This window comes from Chelon labrosus, assembly GCF_963514085.1.
Source record: "Chelon labrosus genome assembly, chromosome: 15".
In the NCBI taxonomy this organism is placed as follows: Eukaryota; Metazoa; Chordata; class Actinopteri; order Mugiliformes; family Mugilidae; genus Chelon; species Chelon labrosus.
This window is the reverse complement of record NC_140348.1, coordinates 26,547,088-26,563,849: the sequence shown is the minus strand read 5'-3', so window position 1 is coordinate 26,563,849 and position 16,762 is coordinate 26,547,088. Positions and strand designations below refer to the sequence as shown.

The 16,762-nt window shown below is 40.0% G+C and overlaps 1 protein-coding gene across 1 annotated transcript; it reads right to left on the bottom strand.

Moving 5' to 3' along the window:
* Positions 1-7,992: 7,992 nt before the first annotated feature.
* On the bottom strand, positions 7,993-9,311 carry LOC311500045 (ovarian cancer G-protein coupled receptor 1-like; the record flags this gene model as incomplete). Its single annotated transcript, XM_084561221.1, has 3 exons — positions 7,993-8,687; positions 8,804-8,988; positions 9,279-9,311. The coding sequence occupies 3 exons, from the start codon at positions 9,309-9,311 to the stop codon at positions 8,177-8,179; spliced, it is 729 nt and encodes a 242-aa protein (XP_084417347.1). The 3' UTR covers positions 7,993-8,176.
* Between the last annotated feature and the right edge of the window lie 7,451 nt (positions 9,312-16,762).

Here is a 16,762-nt window from a genome sequence, read left to right as displayed (position 1 = left end):
ATTTTTATCGTCTGTTTCCAGTATAGTATATAAACATAAGTGAAATATCTGAATACACTGGTTTCACAGTCACATGGGATACATGTAATTTATCAAACATTACTAGATAGTCTCAGTATTTACCTTTTGAAAGTTGTCAGATCTCACCTGAATGAGTCTCTCACACTGGTGTTGGTTCTGTCCTCTGCATCTAAACAGTCTACAGCAGAATGTGACACGTAGCAGGTTTCATATATTTAAATTTGCTCATATGAGGAAGTGAGATATGAGGTCAGTTATAATTATAAAATCACAGGAATATCAGGAAAGAATCATTTAAAACAGACATGTAATGGACTCATGGAGCATCAATGTCCAGTTTGCACGTTTGTTTCACCTTTATTTTTACGTTGCAGATTTTTGTTTGTGTGAATTTATAGATTAGAGAGATGCAGTGTGATCATTGCTCATGTGTCACATCTTTTTCCTGAGAATTGTATTGATGTATACACAGCAGCTCATTTACCTATCATCAAACAACCATGTGTTCTGTTCTCAGTCAGAGTTACAATAATGATTAATGAAACCTGCTGAAGGTGTTTTGAAGTTGCGGAGTGATTCTGTACTGAATAAGTGATATTCTAAATTTCTTTGAATTCTGGATGACGCCGATTATCAGAAGACATCAGTATGGAGCTCCAACTGGAGGCCATTGTGTAGCAACAGGTTCTACCAGGTAAACGCATCAAAAGCCAGTTGGACAGTCATCGACGTCTATTGACTGTTTTGTTAACCATTGAAACTTTGTGGACAATCAGGCAGAGTTGGTGGAAACTACAGCGATCAGTATTTAAGATGGACCAATCTGTTCAAGAAACCCCACATCCACTGCAACACGGACAGAATAGTGAAGATGCCTCAGACACCATCTGGACCAAGAAAGACTTCACGAGTAAGGAACAGACTTCATTACATGTCTGTGTTAGCATTATCTTGCTCCAGTTGGGCATGACATGTCCACGACATAATTCCACTCTCCTACAGCGTCCATTACAATTACATGCACATGGTCCATGATGCAAATTAGATGATAGCGTCTTTTAGCAACTGCTCGGACAGGCAAAGCTGCTTTCCTTACTGAGGAGTTGACAACACTGTGTGCTTAAGGAGTTCATGACAAAAACTGAAATTCAGACATATACAGTGCTGTTTAAAGGTATCTGCACACACAGACGTATGACTTGCAAGATTTCTCACAAACTATTGATACACATAGTAAATAACATTTAGCCCATTGCATTGCCATGTTCAGGTGTGAACTATAAATCAAATACATGGTGGTCAGTGTTTGGTAGATGACATTTTAATTTTGTTGCCCTTAACCTTTGAATATATATATATATATATATATATATATATATATAAGTCCTAAACTTTATTGCTGAATTCAAGCAATGTATGCAAATGATGCAACAGTGCATCACGTTGTGACGTTAGACATTTAGTCACTCAGACAACTTGCAGAGTTTTTTTATTCTAACAATATAAGTTATCATGTTATGGTGGTGAGGTAGGACCCAGAGACAGGACACAAATTGTGGCAGGAGCAGGAAACAAAAGGAACTACAGAAAATCAGGAAGAAAGGGCACTACAGGGTAAACAGGTAAAATCCTAGAAAGACTAGAAAGAGAGAAAAACTCAGGAAATGAGAAATCACTACAAATGGAACAGAAAAACAAGGAAACATGAGGATTCAACAAGCAGGTAAGAAAGACACAGGTAAAGCACAAAAAAGCTTGGAAAAGGGAAAAGGCAGGGTTATATACACACACAGGCTGACGGAATAATGAGAGACAGGTGAGACCAATGAGGGGCGGGGCATGCAGAGTAAAGACAAGATAAGACAGGTGTGTGGAATCACAGAGGCGAGAAAAGAACAAAGACAGTGAGTAAAAACTTAAATGCAACGAGAAAACCTGTAACAAAATAAAGCTAGAAACCAAACTGGATAGCCAAAAAGTTTTTAGCCTTGGACAGACTTTATTTATCCACAAGGGAAATTGTTTGGTCACAGTAGCTCAGTTGCACATAAAAAAAAAAAAAAAAAAAAACTTGAGAACCTCAAGTAAAAAGAAAAAGATAGATAGATAGATAGTTTCTTTATTAATCCCAAACTGGGAAATTTCTCTGTTGCAGCAGCAATGTACAGGCATTCAACCATACATAAATATAACAAAAGCTAAAATCAACAATAAAAATAAAATAAGTATACACAATATTAACAAGATTATAAGATAAGTGAATAAGTGTATATTAAAGGTGAATATTAAAAAGAAATGTTAAATTAGATTGCAATGAGGTGCACTGAATATAGGTAAGATTAAAAATTTACAACCATTTACCCAAAACAAACATGTGCAAATGTGCAAGAAAAAAAAAAAAAAAAGTCCAGAGTGTCATCTGTCACACACAGTTGAAGAGTTGTACAGACTGATGGCTTGGGGCAGGAAAGATTTCCTGTAGCGTTCTTTGAGACAACAAAGTTGTCTGAGCCTTCTGGAGAAGTTGCTCCGTTGTCTGTCTATTGGGTGGTGGAGAGGGTGGTCAGGGTTATCCATGATTGATAACAGTTTGTTCAGAGTCCTCCTCTCCACCACCAATTTAAAAGTGTCCTGTCTGCAGCTAATAATATTGTCAGCCTTCCTGATCAGTTTGTTCAGTCTGTTGGCGTCACTGGCTGTAATGCTGTTCCCCCAGCAGACCACAGCGGAGAAAAGTGTGCTGGCCACAACAGACTGGTAGAAAATCTCCAGCATCTTGCTGCACACATTGAAGGACTTCAGTTTCCTCAGGAAATAGAGTCTGCTGCAGCCCTTCTTGTACACAGCTGTACTGTTGGTCCTCCAGTTCAGTCTGTTGTCGATGGTCACTCCCAGGTATTTGTAATCCTCCACCTTCTCCACATCCCTACCCAGGATGCTGAGGGGCAGAGGAGCTGTTCCCTTCCTCCTGAAGTCGATCACCATCTCTTTGGTCTTGTCCACATTAAGCAGCAGGTGATTTCTTCCAGCCCACCCCACAAATCCGTCCACCAACCTTCTATACTCCTCCTCATCCCGTTCACCGCTTATACACCCTACAACTGCAGAGTCATCAGAAAATTTCTGTATATGACATGACTCTGAGTTGTGCTGGAAGTCAGTGGTGTATAAGGTGAACAGGAACGGAGAAAGCACAGAGCCCTGTGGGGCTCCCACACCACTCACCACCGCATCAGACAGGACAGGACCCAGACGCACGAACTGTGGCCTGTCTGTCAGGTAGTCAGTGATCCAGGAGACAGTGGACGCACCAACACCCATCAACTGCAGCTTCTCACCCAGCAACAAAGGCTGGATGGTGTTGAAGGCACTGGAGATATCAAAGAATGTGATTCTCACTGAGCCTCCACCACCATCCAGGTGTGAGTGAGCTCGCTGCAGAAGATAGATGACAGCGTCATCCACCCCCAGACATGGCTGGTAGGCAAACTGTAGGGGGTCTAAAGAAGATCTCACCTGTGGCTTTAGGTGGGCCAACACCAACCTCTCCAGCACCTTCATCACATGGGATGTAAGGGCAACTGGACGGTAATCACTGAGGCCAGACTGCCACTGCCTCTCCAGGCTGAGGCTCAGGTTGAAGAGATGCTGGAGAACAGCAGACATCTGGCTGGCACAGGTCCTCAATATCCTGGGGCTGATACCATCAGGGCCTGCCGCCTTGCGTTGGTTCAGTTTCTCCAGCTGTCTCCTCACCTGGCCGGTCGTCACAGTCAAGCAGGGGGTGGGGGGAGTGTCTGTGGGGGGGTGAGTAGTGAGCTTAGTTCCCATTGTCTGATCCTGGAGGCTCACCGCAGGGGGAGGAGTAGGGGGCATGAGATGTGGGAGCGTTGGAGGCAGTGGGGAGGTGAACAGGTGAACATAAAGTTAAAATATAAGTAAAAATACAGTAAAATAAAATAAAATTGCAAAAAAAATCAACAATTTGCATATGAACACATGTAAAAGAAATATAGACAGAAATATATATTATATACAAATTTCTAAATTTCAAATCCTGATTGACGAGTCTTCCTTTCATGACATCATATTGTTTGGATATGTAGCTGTTAAACAATGTGGAAGCTTGACCCCAGTTTCTTAACCTTTGTCTAATAGACAATGTGCAGAAAAAAAATGTCAGACGCTCTGAAGCAAACACCAGCGGCAAAGGCAGCATTTGCAGCCGCAATTCCACGTTTCATTCTTTCCACACAAATGAGAGTACCCAGTATGCAGGAAAAAAATGGAATGAGACTACACAAAAACAAATATCTGAAATGAACACTCTGCTGCACACATTTTAATGGTTCATGCTGAAAATGATTCAACATCATTTTCTGATTCCCCACCTTAAAGGTATTTTTGCGCAACAATGCTACAAAACAGCAGAGAAAACTGTTAGATTAGATTAGTTACTTTATTATTTTTATGTCTTATTCATCATGCGGTGTAGCAGTTCCACCCTTGTGCACCACCCCCAAGCCAACCCAGGTGAATTACAATACATCTGGAGCAACATGGTGGCCAGAGTCTCTCATGGAGTGGATAAGAGGCATGAGATGCTCCCATCGTCTGCCTCCCTGCCATCCCATGTCACCGAGCAAGGCAGTGGAGGTTTTTGTCAAGGCCATGGGCTCTCAAGTAGAAATACAGCCTGACAATGAAAGAGCTTCCAGTGATCCGAACATTTAGTTGCGTCTGGTGGAGTGGATCCATCTTTTCATATCTGTCCAGAAAAAACAAACAGCTTGATTGATGTACAGGCACACATTGACACTGTTGGTCTCCCACATTAAACACAGAGCTTTGTAGTGGTCATAAGACAACTGTTGGAGAGCAATAAAAACATCAGAAAATCTTCCAAAAATGTCAAGAAATATATAAAACAAAGAATTTAAAACCCTTGAAACCTAACCTGTACATGAAGCAGTGCCCCAACACATTTTCCATCTAAGACTTTTGGAAGAACTGCTGTCATCGTCAGGTGTACGGTCATCGTCATCATCTTCTTCATCTTCACTGTCACAGGTATCTTGAGTATCATAAAAAATATGTATAAAAAATAAGCTCTCAGTGCTGATGAAAATACAACCAGAACAACTACAGCTATGCTGTCTGCTTTTTGATGTTAAATCTCTATTTTCCTGTTCTGCTCAAACCTTTCTCTCCACTCCACTCTTCCTTACTGTCCAGTGCTGCCAGATAGGAAATAAAGAAATGTCGTACTGCTGCTTTAAAACTGTTGTATTTTGACCCAAACTATCGTACGAACTAAAACAGCTTGAACAAGAATCACGCTCTGGGACAGTGTATTTAAAATCATATCTATTCTACGTGCAGATGACTGCAGTAACCTAAGGAATAAACACGGAGGCTCAGCCATTTAAATGAAACAACTGCTCTATTCATTGTCAGTCAGATCGTTTATTTGCCCTTTTATATTGCACAGGCCCTGAAACAATCCTATAAATACAATGATTATCGTGTAACACTGTCACTCTCATTGCTGTCAGATGGGATTTCCCCAACATTAGAAGAATCTCACGTCCATTTTTCAGACAAAATGTTTTAAAAGAAGTCACATTCAATGGGAATACGAATACAATTGCACATGAAATAATGTATGATTCATTCATTCATTCATTCATTCATTTTCTATACCTGGTTATTCCTGTTAAGGGTCGCGGGGGTCTGCTGGAGCCTATCCCAGCTGTCATCGGGCGAGAGGTGGGGTCCACCCTGGACAGGTGTCGAGTCTATCATAGGGCTAACACAGAGAGACACTCACACCTACGGCCAATTTAGAATCACCAATGAACCTAACCAGCATGTCTTTGGACGGTGGGAGGAAGCTGGAGTACCTGGAGAGAACCCATGCAGACACAGGGAGAATTCTCGGCTTCATGCATGCCAATGATTTGACCCTTCTCAAACAGACTAACATCTTTTCCACGACCACAGGATGTGTCTTTAGACATGGTTGTTTAAGAAATGAGAAGCTACTCATTGCATCAGTTGGGGTTAAATAACTTGTTGGCAGCTGAATGATAATCACCCATGCAGTAATTATCCAATAGGAGGCTCCTACCTATTTGATTAGTTAAGTCCAGATGGAGACTTTCATTTTTTTTGATCAGGCAGTGTATCTGCAGCTCACAGTATGTAGCACATGAGCTGTCTGTTCTCAGCATATGTATTCAGGTCAAGAATATAGATTTCATTACTTTCTACTGGGTTTTTATTAGTGACATCATCAGAGACTAGTCAGTGTCGACTTGACTTTCATCACATAACAGTCGACTTTAAAAAATAGGAAGTCATGAAACTCCTACACACTACACAGACTCACTCTTTATAACTTAGACGTTTAAAACATACTATACTGAGATAAAGGTGTTCAGTACGTATGTCAACTAAGTTTAGCAGAGGAGCTTTCAACACTCGTTATTGAGGACAGTAAAAATAGAACAAAGCCCACAGAAACATTTAATCTGTGACAGAAATATGATTGATAACAGATAAGTAGATTCTGGAAATCTGTTCATGATGAATGAGTCATAGTTTATGTCTGTTTCTTGTAAATGTGGTGCTATCTGAGATTTGAACTTATTATGAAACCGAAGTTTCACGGGAAAATATCCACAAAAAAATACAGTATATGAAAAGTTTATCATTAATGAAAATTACCAACAGTATCTACAAGTAGTGCTTGTATGAAATGAATAGACAAATGTTTCATGAAGATTTTCTGCTTTTCTTTTGAATCATTTCACTAACTTTGGTTTAATTTGAACAGTTGTGACGTCTTCACTGTTGGTTAGACAAAACAAGTATTTGGAAGGTGTCCCTTTGGGCTCAGGCCAATTCCTGATTCAGATTTGTCTCTATTTTCAGAAATTTACAAACTAAAACATATATGAGTAAAAAACAGCACAGTAATTCCTGAAGGAAATACAGTTCTATTAAAAACAATTCAGATTCACTGATGCTTTAGTTTATAGATTTACTTTAAAGACTCTTTGCAGTTCCTTGTTCTGTCTAATAATCTCTGCATGTTAAAATATTTACCTTTTTAAAAGTTGTCAGATCTCACCTGAATGAGTTCCTCCCACTAGTGTTGGTTCTGTCCTCTGCATCTAAACAGTCTACAGCAGAATGAGACACGTAGTAGGTTTCTGATCATTTAAATCTGCTTGTATGAGGAAGTGACATATGAGGTCAGATGTGATCATGAAATGTACAGATGTACAGAATCATCATTAAAGATGTCAGCAGATATTCTTTCAACAAAACATCCTCCAAGAATCATTTAGAACTTCAAGCTTATACAACAGACTTTCTATCAATCCAGTTTGAGGGTTTGTTTCATCTTCTTTATTTTTATGTTGCACCAAATATTTCATACATTACAGAGATGCAGTGTGATCTATGAGCGGCCGTCACAACACATTATCAGGAAAGCAACAAGATGACAAACTGGAACAAAACTAAAAGCTGTGAGTTTATATTATTTTATTCCAGTAATTATGATAATCAAGTTAAATATTGAGGCGAGGGAAACACTGAATGTTTATACATTAGATTATTATTCTTTTCTTTGAAACATTTAAAATAAGATGTCGGAGAATTTCCTTTCTACATTATATAAAGAATAAAACTATCATTCTGTTATTTACTGACTTATGGAGTCATGATTTCCACATGTTCAGAGCTCAGTGACAGATAAACAGCGGTTCAGTTGTCTTGATTTTTATCTGGAGGAAAACTTTATGTCAGTGTGAGCAGTTGCTGCTGCATCTTTAGAAAAACCTCAACCCCCTGAACTGACAGTCCAGAGACTATACACTGATGCAGGGTTACTCAGATAAACTCAAACCACAACCAGTTTAATGCACACTGATAAAAACCTGTGGTAGTTTGTCTGTCTTATTTTAATGATGGTGATCAGCTGGTTTAAAAGGAGGCAACATGCAGCAGACTTCTGCCTGGATCTCTATGTTCTGCAGTCAGAAATGACAGCAGCACCACCTGCTGGCCACTGCCTCCTACTACAACAACTAAACTAAAACTTCTACTTCCTGCCTACATGAAGCTGACTGTGTACATGCTGTCGTTATTCATGCTGTTCATCTGGTGATTCCTGAAGCTGCATTCTACAACAACACAGTGAGGCCAGAAGCTTGTCTGTGGTTCCTTTCCTAATGAAAATGTACAAAATCAAGTCTGCAAGAGGACTGAACAGAAGAAGACTGCCAGACACAGTGTCGAAGCTAAAACTCATTCTGTATTCTCCTACCAGTAACCAAATGACTCTGGGCAGGAACATCAGTGTGTAAATAAGCAGCACCACGACCAAAACTGCCACAATTCTTCGTTTTTCATCAGAGGAGACACTGAGGGATGTAGACAGGGCTTTAAGAGTCCCACCCAGGAAGAAGATGAACAGAGGGAGGGGGAGGAGGAAGAAGACGGCAGCAATGATTCTTGTGATCTCAAAATCAACCCAGAAATAGTATGGAAGGACATAAACAAGAGGAAGAATCCAGATTAGGACAGAGACCACCACAGAGGTCTTGATGGTTCGTCTGAATCTGTACCACAGCGGCCAGGCGATGAGCAAATACCTGTAATGAAAGACAGACACACATAGACAGTCTTTGAGGAGCATCAGAATTATAAACTAATAAAATGGTTAGACACAGACGTAGATACACACAAACTGGATCAGACAGATAATTACCTTTCTAGGGAGATACACACCATGAAGCCAACGCTGGACAACACACCATAATAGTAAAGATAAATGAAAATGTCTGTCACTGAGTAATTCTCATCAGCCACCCAAACAATCATGCAGAGGAGTTGAATGATGTCAGAAATGAGGAGGTTGATGATGTAGACTGGAGCACCGTGATCCTTTCTGACCTGCAGAAAAGATATTGCACATAAGTGAAATATCTGAATGATTCCTCAACCGCTGGTTTCACAGTCATATGGGATACACATACTACATGTACTTTATCAAACTTAGAAAGTCTCAGTATTTACCTTTTAAAAGTTGTCAGATCTCACCTGAATGAGTTTCTCACTAGTGTTGGTTCTGTCTCTGCATCTAAACAGTCTACAGCAGAATGTGACACGTAGCAGGTTTCTGATCATTTAAATCTGCTCATATGAGGAAATGAGATGTGAGGTCAGATATAATGTAAACGTACATCAGAATAATCAGGAGGCATATCAGCAGACATTATTTCATCAAATCATCCTCCAAGAATCATTTAAAACGTACACAACAGACATTACAACAATCCAATTTGAGGGTTTGTTTCATCTTTGTTAATTATATGTCGCACCAACTATTTTGTCTTAATCTTTAAATTAATAAATGACTGAGATGCAGTGTGATCTATGTTTAGCCCTGGAGCTGTTGCAGATCATCACACAACCTTCCATTGTTCATGCGTCACATCTTTTTCCTGATAACTTTATTTGTATACACTCACAGCAGCTCATTTACCTATCTGGTGCATCATGTTGTGTTTTCAGTCAGAGTTACAGTCATGATCCATGAAACCTGCTGAAGGTGTTGAGGTCTGGAAACATATCAGATATGTGGTTAATAAATATAATATGTCAGTCCATGATCAGCTGTCAGTGATTATCACATTAAGACTGTGTTTCAGTGATCAAGCTGAACAATGTCACTATCAATATCACATTATCATCATCATCAATATCAATCAGTCTGGGAGATTTTCTACTAAAACATCCAACTAACAAACATTCATGAATAAAGAATGTAGAAAGTGCTGAGTTTGTTTTCTGTTGTCATCTTTATTCACAGAGATAGAAACAGACTGAATGTTTAAACATGGATGATGAGCAAATGAAACTATTTTCAGACAAGGAAAGCTGCTGAATGACAACCTCAAAAACAGCATCACATTTCTCTTTTCCTGCTTCTTCCTGCATGGACACACTAAAGTGATCAGAGTCCACACTGCTGTGTGAACCAATGGATGGGTTAAATGGAGAGAAGGAATTCCCCACTGAGGGATCAATGAAGGAGAAAAAGAATCACATCATATAGACCTTTAATTGAATCAATGATCAACAGCAGTTTTATTTAGCACTTTCTAAGCAACAAAAACTATAATAATCACACATTCAGATCCACTCTTCTAGTTGAGAAACTGTCACCCTGCACAACGCTCAGCTTTAGAAAGAAACTTCTTCCTTGTTGGATCTCTGCTGTCTCAGTGTCAGCTGTACAACAGTTGGTGATCAGCTGGTTTCAAAGTGATCGAGAATTGGTGTTGCACCTAACTCAGTAAAATAAAAATGAATATAATGACATGGTAGAAAGGTTGACTTATATATATATATTTTTCTGCATGAAATCACTTTGATTCAACCTGTTTTGGTGTTTGCACTGTTTGTGTACTTCACTCTGTACAGAACAGAGGGTAACATTGTAAGATACTTAATTTACTTTACATGTCTCCATAGCTACAGGGCTAGCTCATAAATTAAACAACTGAGGCTATACAGCAGGGGTCGGCAAGTAAGTTTGGCCTGGGGCCAATTTTTTTCCGAGCAACTGAATGGCGGGCCAAAACATCACATCAATCAGAAACATTGTGAAATGGATGACCCTTGAGCGGCTGGATGATGCCGAGAAAAGTAGCAGACTCCGGTTTCTCAGTTTCCGTTACATTTATTTAAACCCAAACGCAACATAGCAGCAACAAACAAGCATGGCATATATCCAGTGAGATCAGACCTACAATCCAGACAGATTGTAAATGGCGCCTTATGTACTGTGTCTCCGGCTCTAATCATTGGACTCATCCATTCAGAGGTAAGTTAAAATATTATCAATTTGCTGTCTTACCAATGACAAAATATTCCCCCTGTCAATAATCCATAATATTTACAATAAGTAATATTTGCTGCCATTCTGACCCAAATACACATATATAAATATAAATACAAAATATAGAAATAAACACCAAAATTAGAAATCCCCCACTTCCTGTCCTGCCGCTTGGTCTCTCCCGGAACGTATATGACCGTGCCTGTGCGGCCGGTGGAATCTTTTGGCCGCGCACTCTGGAGAGGACACGGACTGGACAGGTAAGTGTTAACACAAACAACTCGCTTATTTCGCTATTGCACCTGATTGCATCTGATTGCACCTTTACCACTTAACAATATGCACCACAAGTCTTTAAAATTACATTTGCACGCTTATCGTTTACTATTTCCAATAAATATATATATATATATATATATATATATATATATATATATATATATATGCATAATTTTGTCAGAGCTTAACTTCCCTCTCTTGCAGGCGGAGCCGAGTGTGCACCCCCGCACCCGCCCGACGGCACGTTACCACCCGTGGCCACGAGGTTACTTAAAAATTCTTTATACATTCAATAAAGTAATTTACGTATCTGTACCAAAATGTGCAAAACGTACTGTGCAAATCTAGCAAATAAAGTGCTATCGTGACTAAAGTGCAATGTGCAGTTATTTCAAAAACTCAAGTTATTGTTGTGCAAATTACCCATGTGCATATTTACGGGTAACGAACTGTGCTTCGTTACAAACATGCTGTTTTTTTCTCCTTAACGAAACGTCCCCCCCCCCCCCCCCCCCCCCCATCTATAGGCTACTATTATATCTTGAATAAAAAAGTAATTTAAGAAAGTCATTCGTTTAAAATAAAGTAACTTCAATTTGCTACAGACTGTTATTGGTGTTACTGCTTTAGCTCCACTCTATGGCTGCGTTATGAAAAAGCTTATATTTATTCATTAATTTTTGTGTGCATTTCGCATTTTGGCCTGTCCCGGCATATTTGTAAGTAAAAAATATACGCGCAAGAAAAATCCGAACGCAGCTGGCTTGACTCGCTTTCTGTGAACGACCGCACTTGACCGCAGTTCGTGAGGCCGTATTTCAGCTGGAGCTTATTGATTTCAATCAGTGGATGACTTTTGGATGACATGCTCAGATGAGTACAGATGGGTCAAGAAACTCGCCTTTTATGTGCTGACGATGTTTCCCTCCACCTACAAGTCACCTTTTCTACGATGAATGCCATTAAGACGCACGAGAGGGATCACCTGACGCACAAAAATCTGGAATAACTGCTTGCGGGTGAAAGTCACATCCATATCTCCTGACATCCAAAAGATCGTGACTGAAGGGAGATGCCAGTTGTCCCATTAAGTGAGTAATCTTTTAAGCTTGTCATTACCGTTTTTATTAGTCATATTCATTGTTGCTTTATTTAATTTAAACAGTAATTTCTTTTTTCGCTTTTTCCTTTTTTGCTCTGTAATTTCAAGAGCGCATATGTCCCACGTTCCCACCACAAGCCAGTGTGCGTCCTGAATCAAGAAAATTACGCTTTTATTTTATTTTTATCTTTTCTAAATAAAAGGTCTGAATTCTCTATGGAATTGTCGTTTTTGTGATAGTAAATAATTTTAAAACTTTTTTCTTTCAAATCAGATTTTCAATGTCATCTGGCGGGCCAGATATTACTGGAAGCGGGCCAATTTTGGCCCGCGAGGCCGCCAGTTGCCGACCACTGCTATACAGGCTTCATCGTTGAATAACACAAATGCAGGACCAACAACTGGACAGACATCTGGGCCAACCCCTGACCCAGCATATATATACATACACATATACATATACATATACATATACATATACACACACACATATATGCTTACTCAAAAGCAATAAGTCCAGGTATATGCCCTGGAGGCTCCAGACTGTGCAATCCTGGCTTACAGACTGTATATTTTATTGTCACTTGTTGTCGGCTCCTATAGAGCATAAAAGGTTAAAGACCAAACCAAAGTTTATATATGTATATATAAATCCTCTCCCCTACAGCATCCGCTACAACTGCACGCACATGGTCAATTATGGAAATTAGACATAGCGTCATCTGTAGGACTCCTCCTTACTGAGGAGTTCATGACAAGTATTTGCATACACATACATACATGAAATCACGATGGCGAGACTGTTATTTCATTTACTACAACGTATTGATGCACATAGTAAATAACATGTACCCCACTGCAGTGCAATGTTCAGATGATGGTCAATGTTTGTAAGATGACAGTTGCATAATTTGCATACACTGCTTGAATTCAGCAATAAGGTTAAGGACTTCATAGGTCCTTCTAAAGGTTAAAAAGAAATGTAACATGCCATCAAGTGATGTCACAGATAACTGTAAGACATTTAAACAGGTTGTGTTCTGCAATGACACTAAAGACTATTCATTTATTCATTCATTCATTCACTTTCTATACCCGGTTATTCCTGTTAAGGGTCGCGGGGGTCTGCTGGAGCCTATCCCAGCTGTCATCGGGCGAGAGGCAGGGGTACACCCTGGACAGGTCGCCAGTCCATCGCAGGGCTACACAGAGACAGACAACCACTCACACACACACCTACGGCCAATTTAGAATCACCAATTAACCTAATGAGCATGTCTTTGGATGGTGGGAGGAAGCCGGAGTACCCGGAGAGAACCCACGCAGACACAGGGAGAACATGCAAACTCCACACAGAAAACGAACCGGTGACCTTCTTGCTGTGAGGCATCAGTGCTAAGCACCTCGCCACTGTGCCGCCCCACTAAAGACAATTTTTATCTTAATAATAATAATACATTTTATTTATAGGCGCCTTTCACGACGCTCAAGGTCACCGTACAAAGTTGTTTAAAATAAAACACAATTAAAGTACACACAAGCATAATATAGAACATATACAGTTAGGCCCAAAAATATTTGGACAGTGACACAAGTTTTGTTATTTTTGCTGTTTACGAAAACATATTCAGTATACAATTATATAATCAATATGGGCTTAAAGTGCAGACTCTCAGCTGTAATGTGAGAGTATTCACATCCAAATTGGAGCAAGGGTTTAGGAATTACAGCTCTTTAATACATAGCCTCCTCTTTTTCAAGGGACCAAAAGTAATTGGACAATTGACTCAGAAGGCTGCAAAATAAAAATAACAAGGCTGCATGGGCTTTTCCCTCATTAACCTGTCATCAGTTAAGCAGTTAAAAGGTCTGGAGTTGATTCCAGGTGTGGCGTTTGCATTTGGAAGCTGTTGCTGTGAACACACAACATGCGGTCAAAGGAGCTCTCAATGGAGGTGAAATAGACCATCCTGAGGCTGAAAAAAATCCATCAGAGAGATAGCAGAAATGTTAGGAGCAGCCAAATCAACAGTTTGGTACATTCTGAGAAAAAAAGAGTGCTCTGGTGAGCTTGGGAACTCCAAAAGGCCTGGACGTCCACGGAAGACAACAGTGGTGGATGATCGCAGAATCCTTTCTGTGGTGAAGAAAAACCCCTTCACAACATCCACTCAAGTGAAGAACACTCTCCAGGAAGTAGGTGTATCAGTATCTAAGTCTACCATAAAGAGAAGACTTCATGAGAATAAATACAAAGGATTCACCACAAGGTGCAAACCATTGATCAGCCTCAAAAATAGAAAGGCCAGAATTGACTTAACAAAAAACACCTGAAGAAGCCAGCCCAGTTCTGGAACAGCATTCTGTGGACAGATGAGACAAAGATCAACCTGTACCAGAATGATGGGAAGAAGAAAGTTTGGAGAAGAATTGGAACAGCTCATGATCCAAAGCGCAACACATCTTCCGTAAAACATGGTGGAGGCAGTGTGATGGCATGGGCATGCATGGCTTCCAATGGCACTGGGTCACTTGTGTTTATTGATGATGTGACAAAAGACAGAAGCAGTCGGATGAATTCTGAAGTGTATAGGGATATACTCTCTGCTCAGATTCAGCCAAATGCAGTAAAGTTGATTGGACGGCACTTCACAGTACAGATGGACAATGATCCAAAACATACCGCAAAAGCAACCCAGGAGTTTTTTAAAGCAAAGAAGTGGAGTATTCTGCAATGGCCGAGTCAATCACCAGATCTCAACCCAATCGAGCATGCATTTCACTTGCTCAAGACAAAACTTAAGGCAGAAAGACCCACAAACAAGCAACAACTGAAGACAGCTGCAGTAAAGGCCTGGCAAAGCATCACAAAGGAGGAAACCCAATGTTTGGTGATGTCCATGGGTTCCAGACTTCAGGCAGTCATTGCCTGCAAAGGATTCTCAACAAAATATTGAAAAATAACATTTTACTTAGGGTTATGTTTATTTGTCCAATTACTTTTGAGCCCCTGAAATGAGGAGCGTTTGTATAAAAATAGCTACAATTTCTACATGTTTAAGCATGTATTTTTGTTCAACCCCTTGAATTAAACCTTAAAGTCTGCACTTCAATTCCGTTGTAGTTGTTTCATTTCAAACCCAATGTGGTGGCATGCAGAACCCAAATCATGAAGATTGTGTCACTGTCCAAATATTTCTGGGCCTAACTGTAGTTACATACAAATGACAGATAGAATGGGAGATAGAAGTGAGACTATGGAATGGAGTAGGCCTGTCTGAATAAATAAGTTTTGAGCTGAGATTTGAAGGTGGCGACTGAGTCTGAAGTGTTCCGGGAGGGTGTTCCAGAGGCAGGGGGCTGAATGGCAGAAGGCTCTGGACCCCATGGTGGTCAAGCGAGCAGGTGGGAGGGTTGTTGTGATCAGGATGACCTAAGAGTGCGGGCAGGAATCTTATACTACAACACATTGTAGTAGTAATTGCCATGTATTCTTGTTTATGTTATAGTGGTGAGGTAGGACCCAAATACAGGACACAATGGGAAGCAGGAGCAGGAAACAAAAGAAATTTAAAACAAAAAGTAGAAAATCAGGAAGAAAAGGCGCTGCAGGGTAGGCAGGTAAACGATTTTGAGTTTAATGGTAAATGTTTTTGGATTATTTGTCAATGCACATTATTGTTATATAAAAAGTTACAGACAATTTTTCATAAGGAGGAGATGAATTTCTTGGAGACAGCCACATTTCAAGGACCAGATTTCCAACAGACTGGACAGCTGGATCAGAGCATGTTTTCATCCACCTCATACATTCAGGGGGATTATTCAGTCTCAGCTATTACATTATACGACAAGAGGATAGAGAAGAGGCGACAGAAGTTGTTTTTAAAGCATTGCAGTGGAGGGGATATTCCAGATCATTTCTTAGGAGGATATGAAAGGCATCAACGTGCAGACTGAAGCAAAGAAAAAAATACTTCCTCAGTCTTCTCTTCTACTGGGATAAATGTTAATAGGAAATTAAAAATAAATTTTACAATGATACTAAGTGATACCAAGACAATATCAGGTCACAGATGGAGTCAGAGATTTAAAAAGAACCCGAACTTGGAAGAAACTGAACTCAGAAGAGACAGCAGCACCACCTGCTGGCCAATGCCTCCTACTACAACAAGTAAACTTCTCCTTCCTGCCTATATGAAGCTGACTGTGTACATTCTGTCGTTATTCATGCTGTTCATCTGCTGATTCCTGAAGCTGTATTCTACAACAACACAGTGAGGCCAGAAGCTTGTCTGTGGTTCCTTTCCTAATGAAAATGAATAAAATCAAGTCTGCAAGAGGACTCGAAGTTCAGAGACAAACCGTTCTGCAATAATGCAGAGAGGCTTTGGGCTTTCCTGTGGAACCTTTTGTTATAAAAACAAAAATAAAAAAAAGTC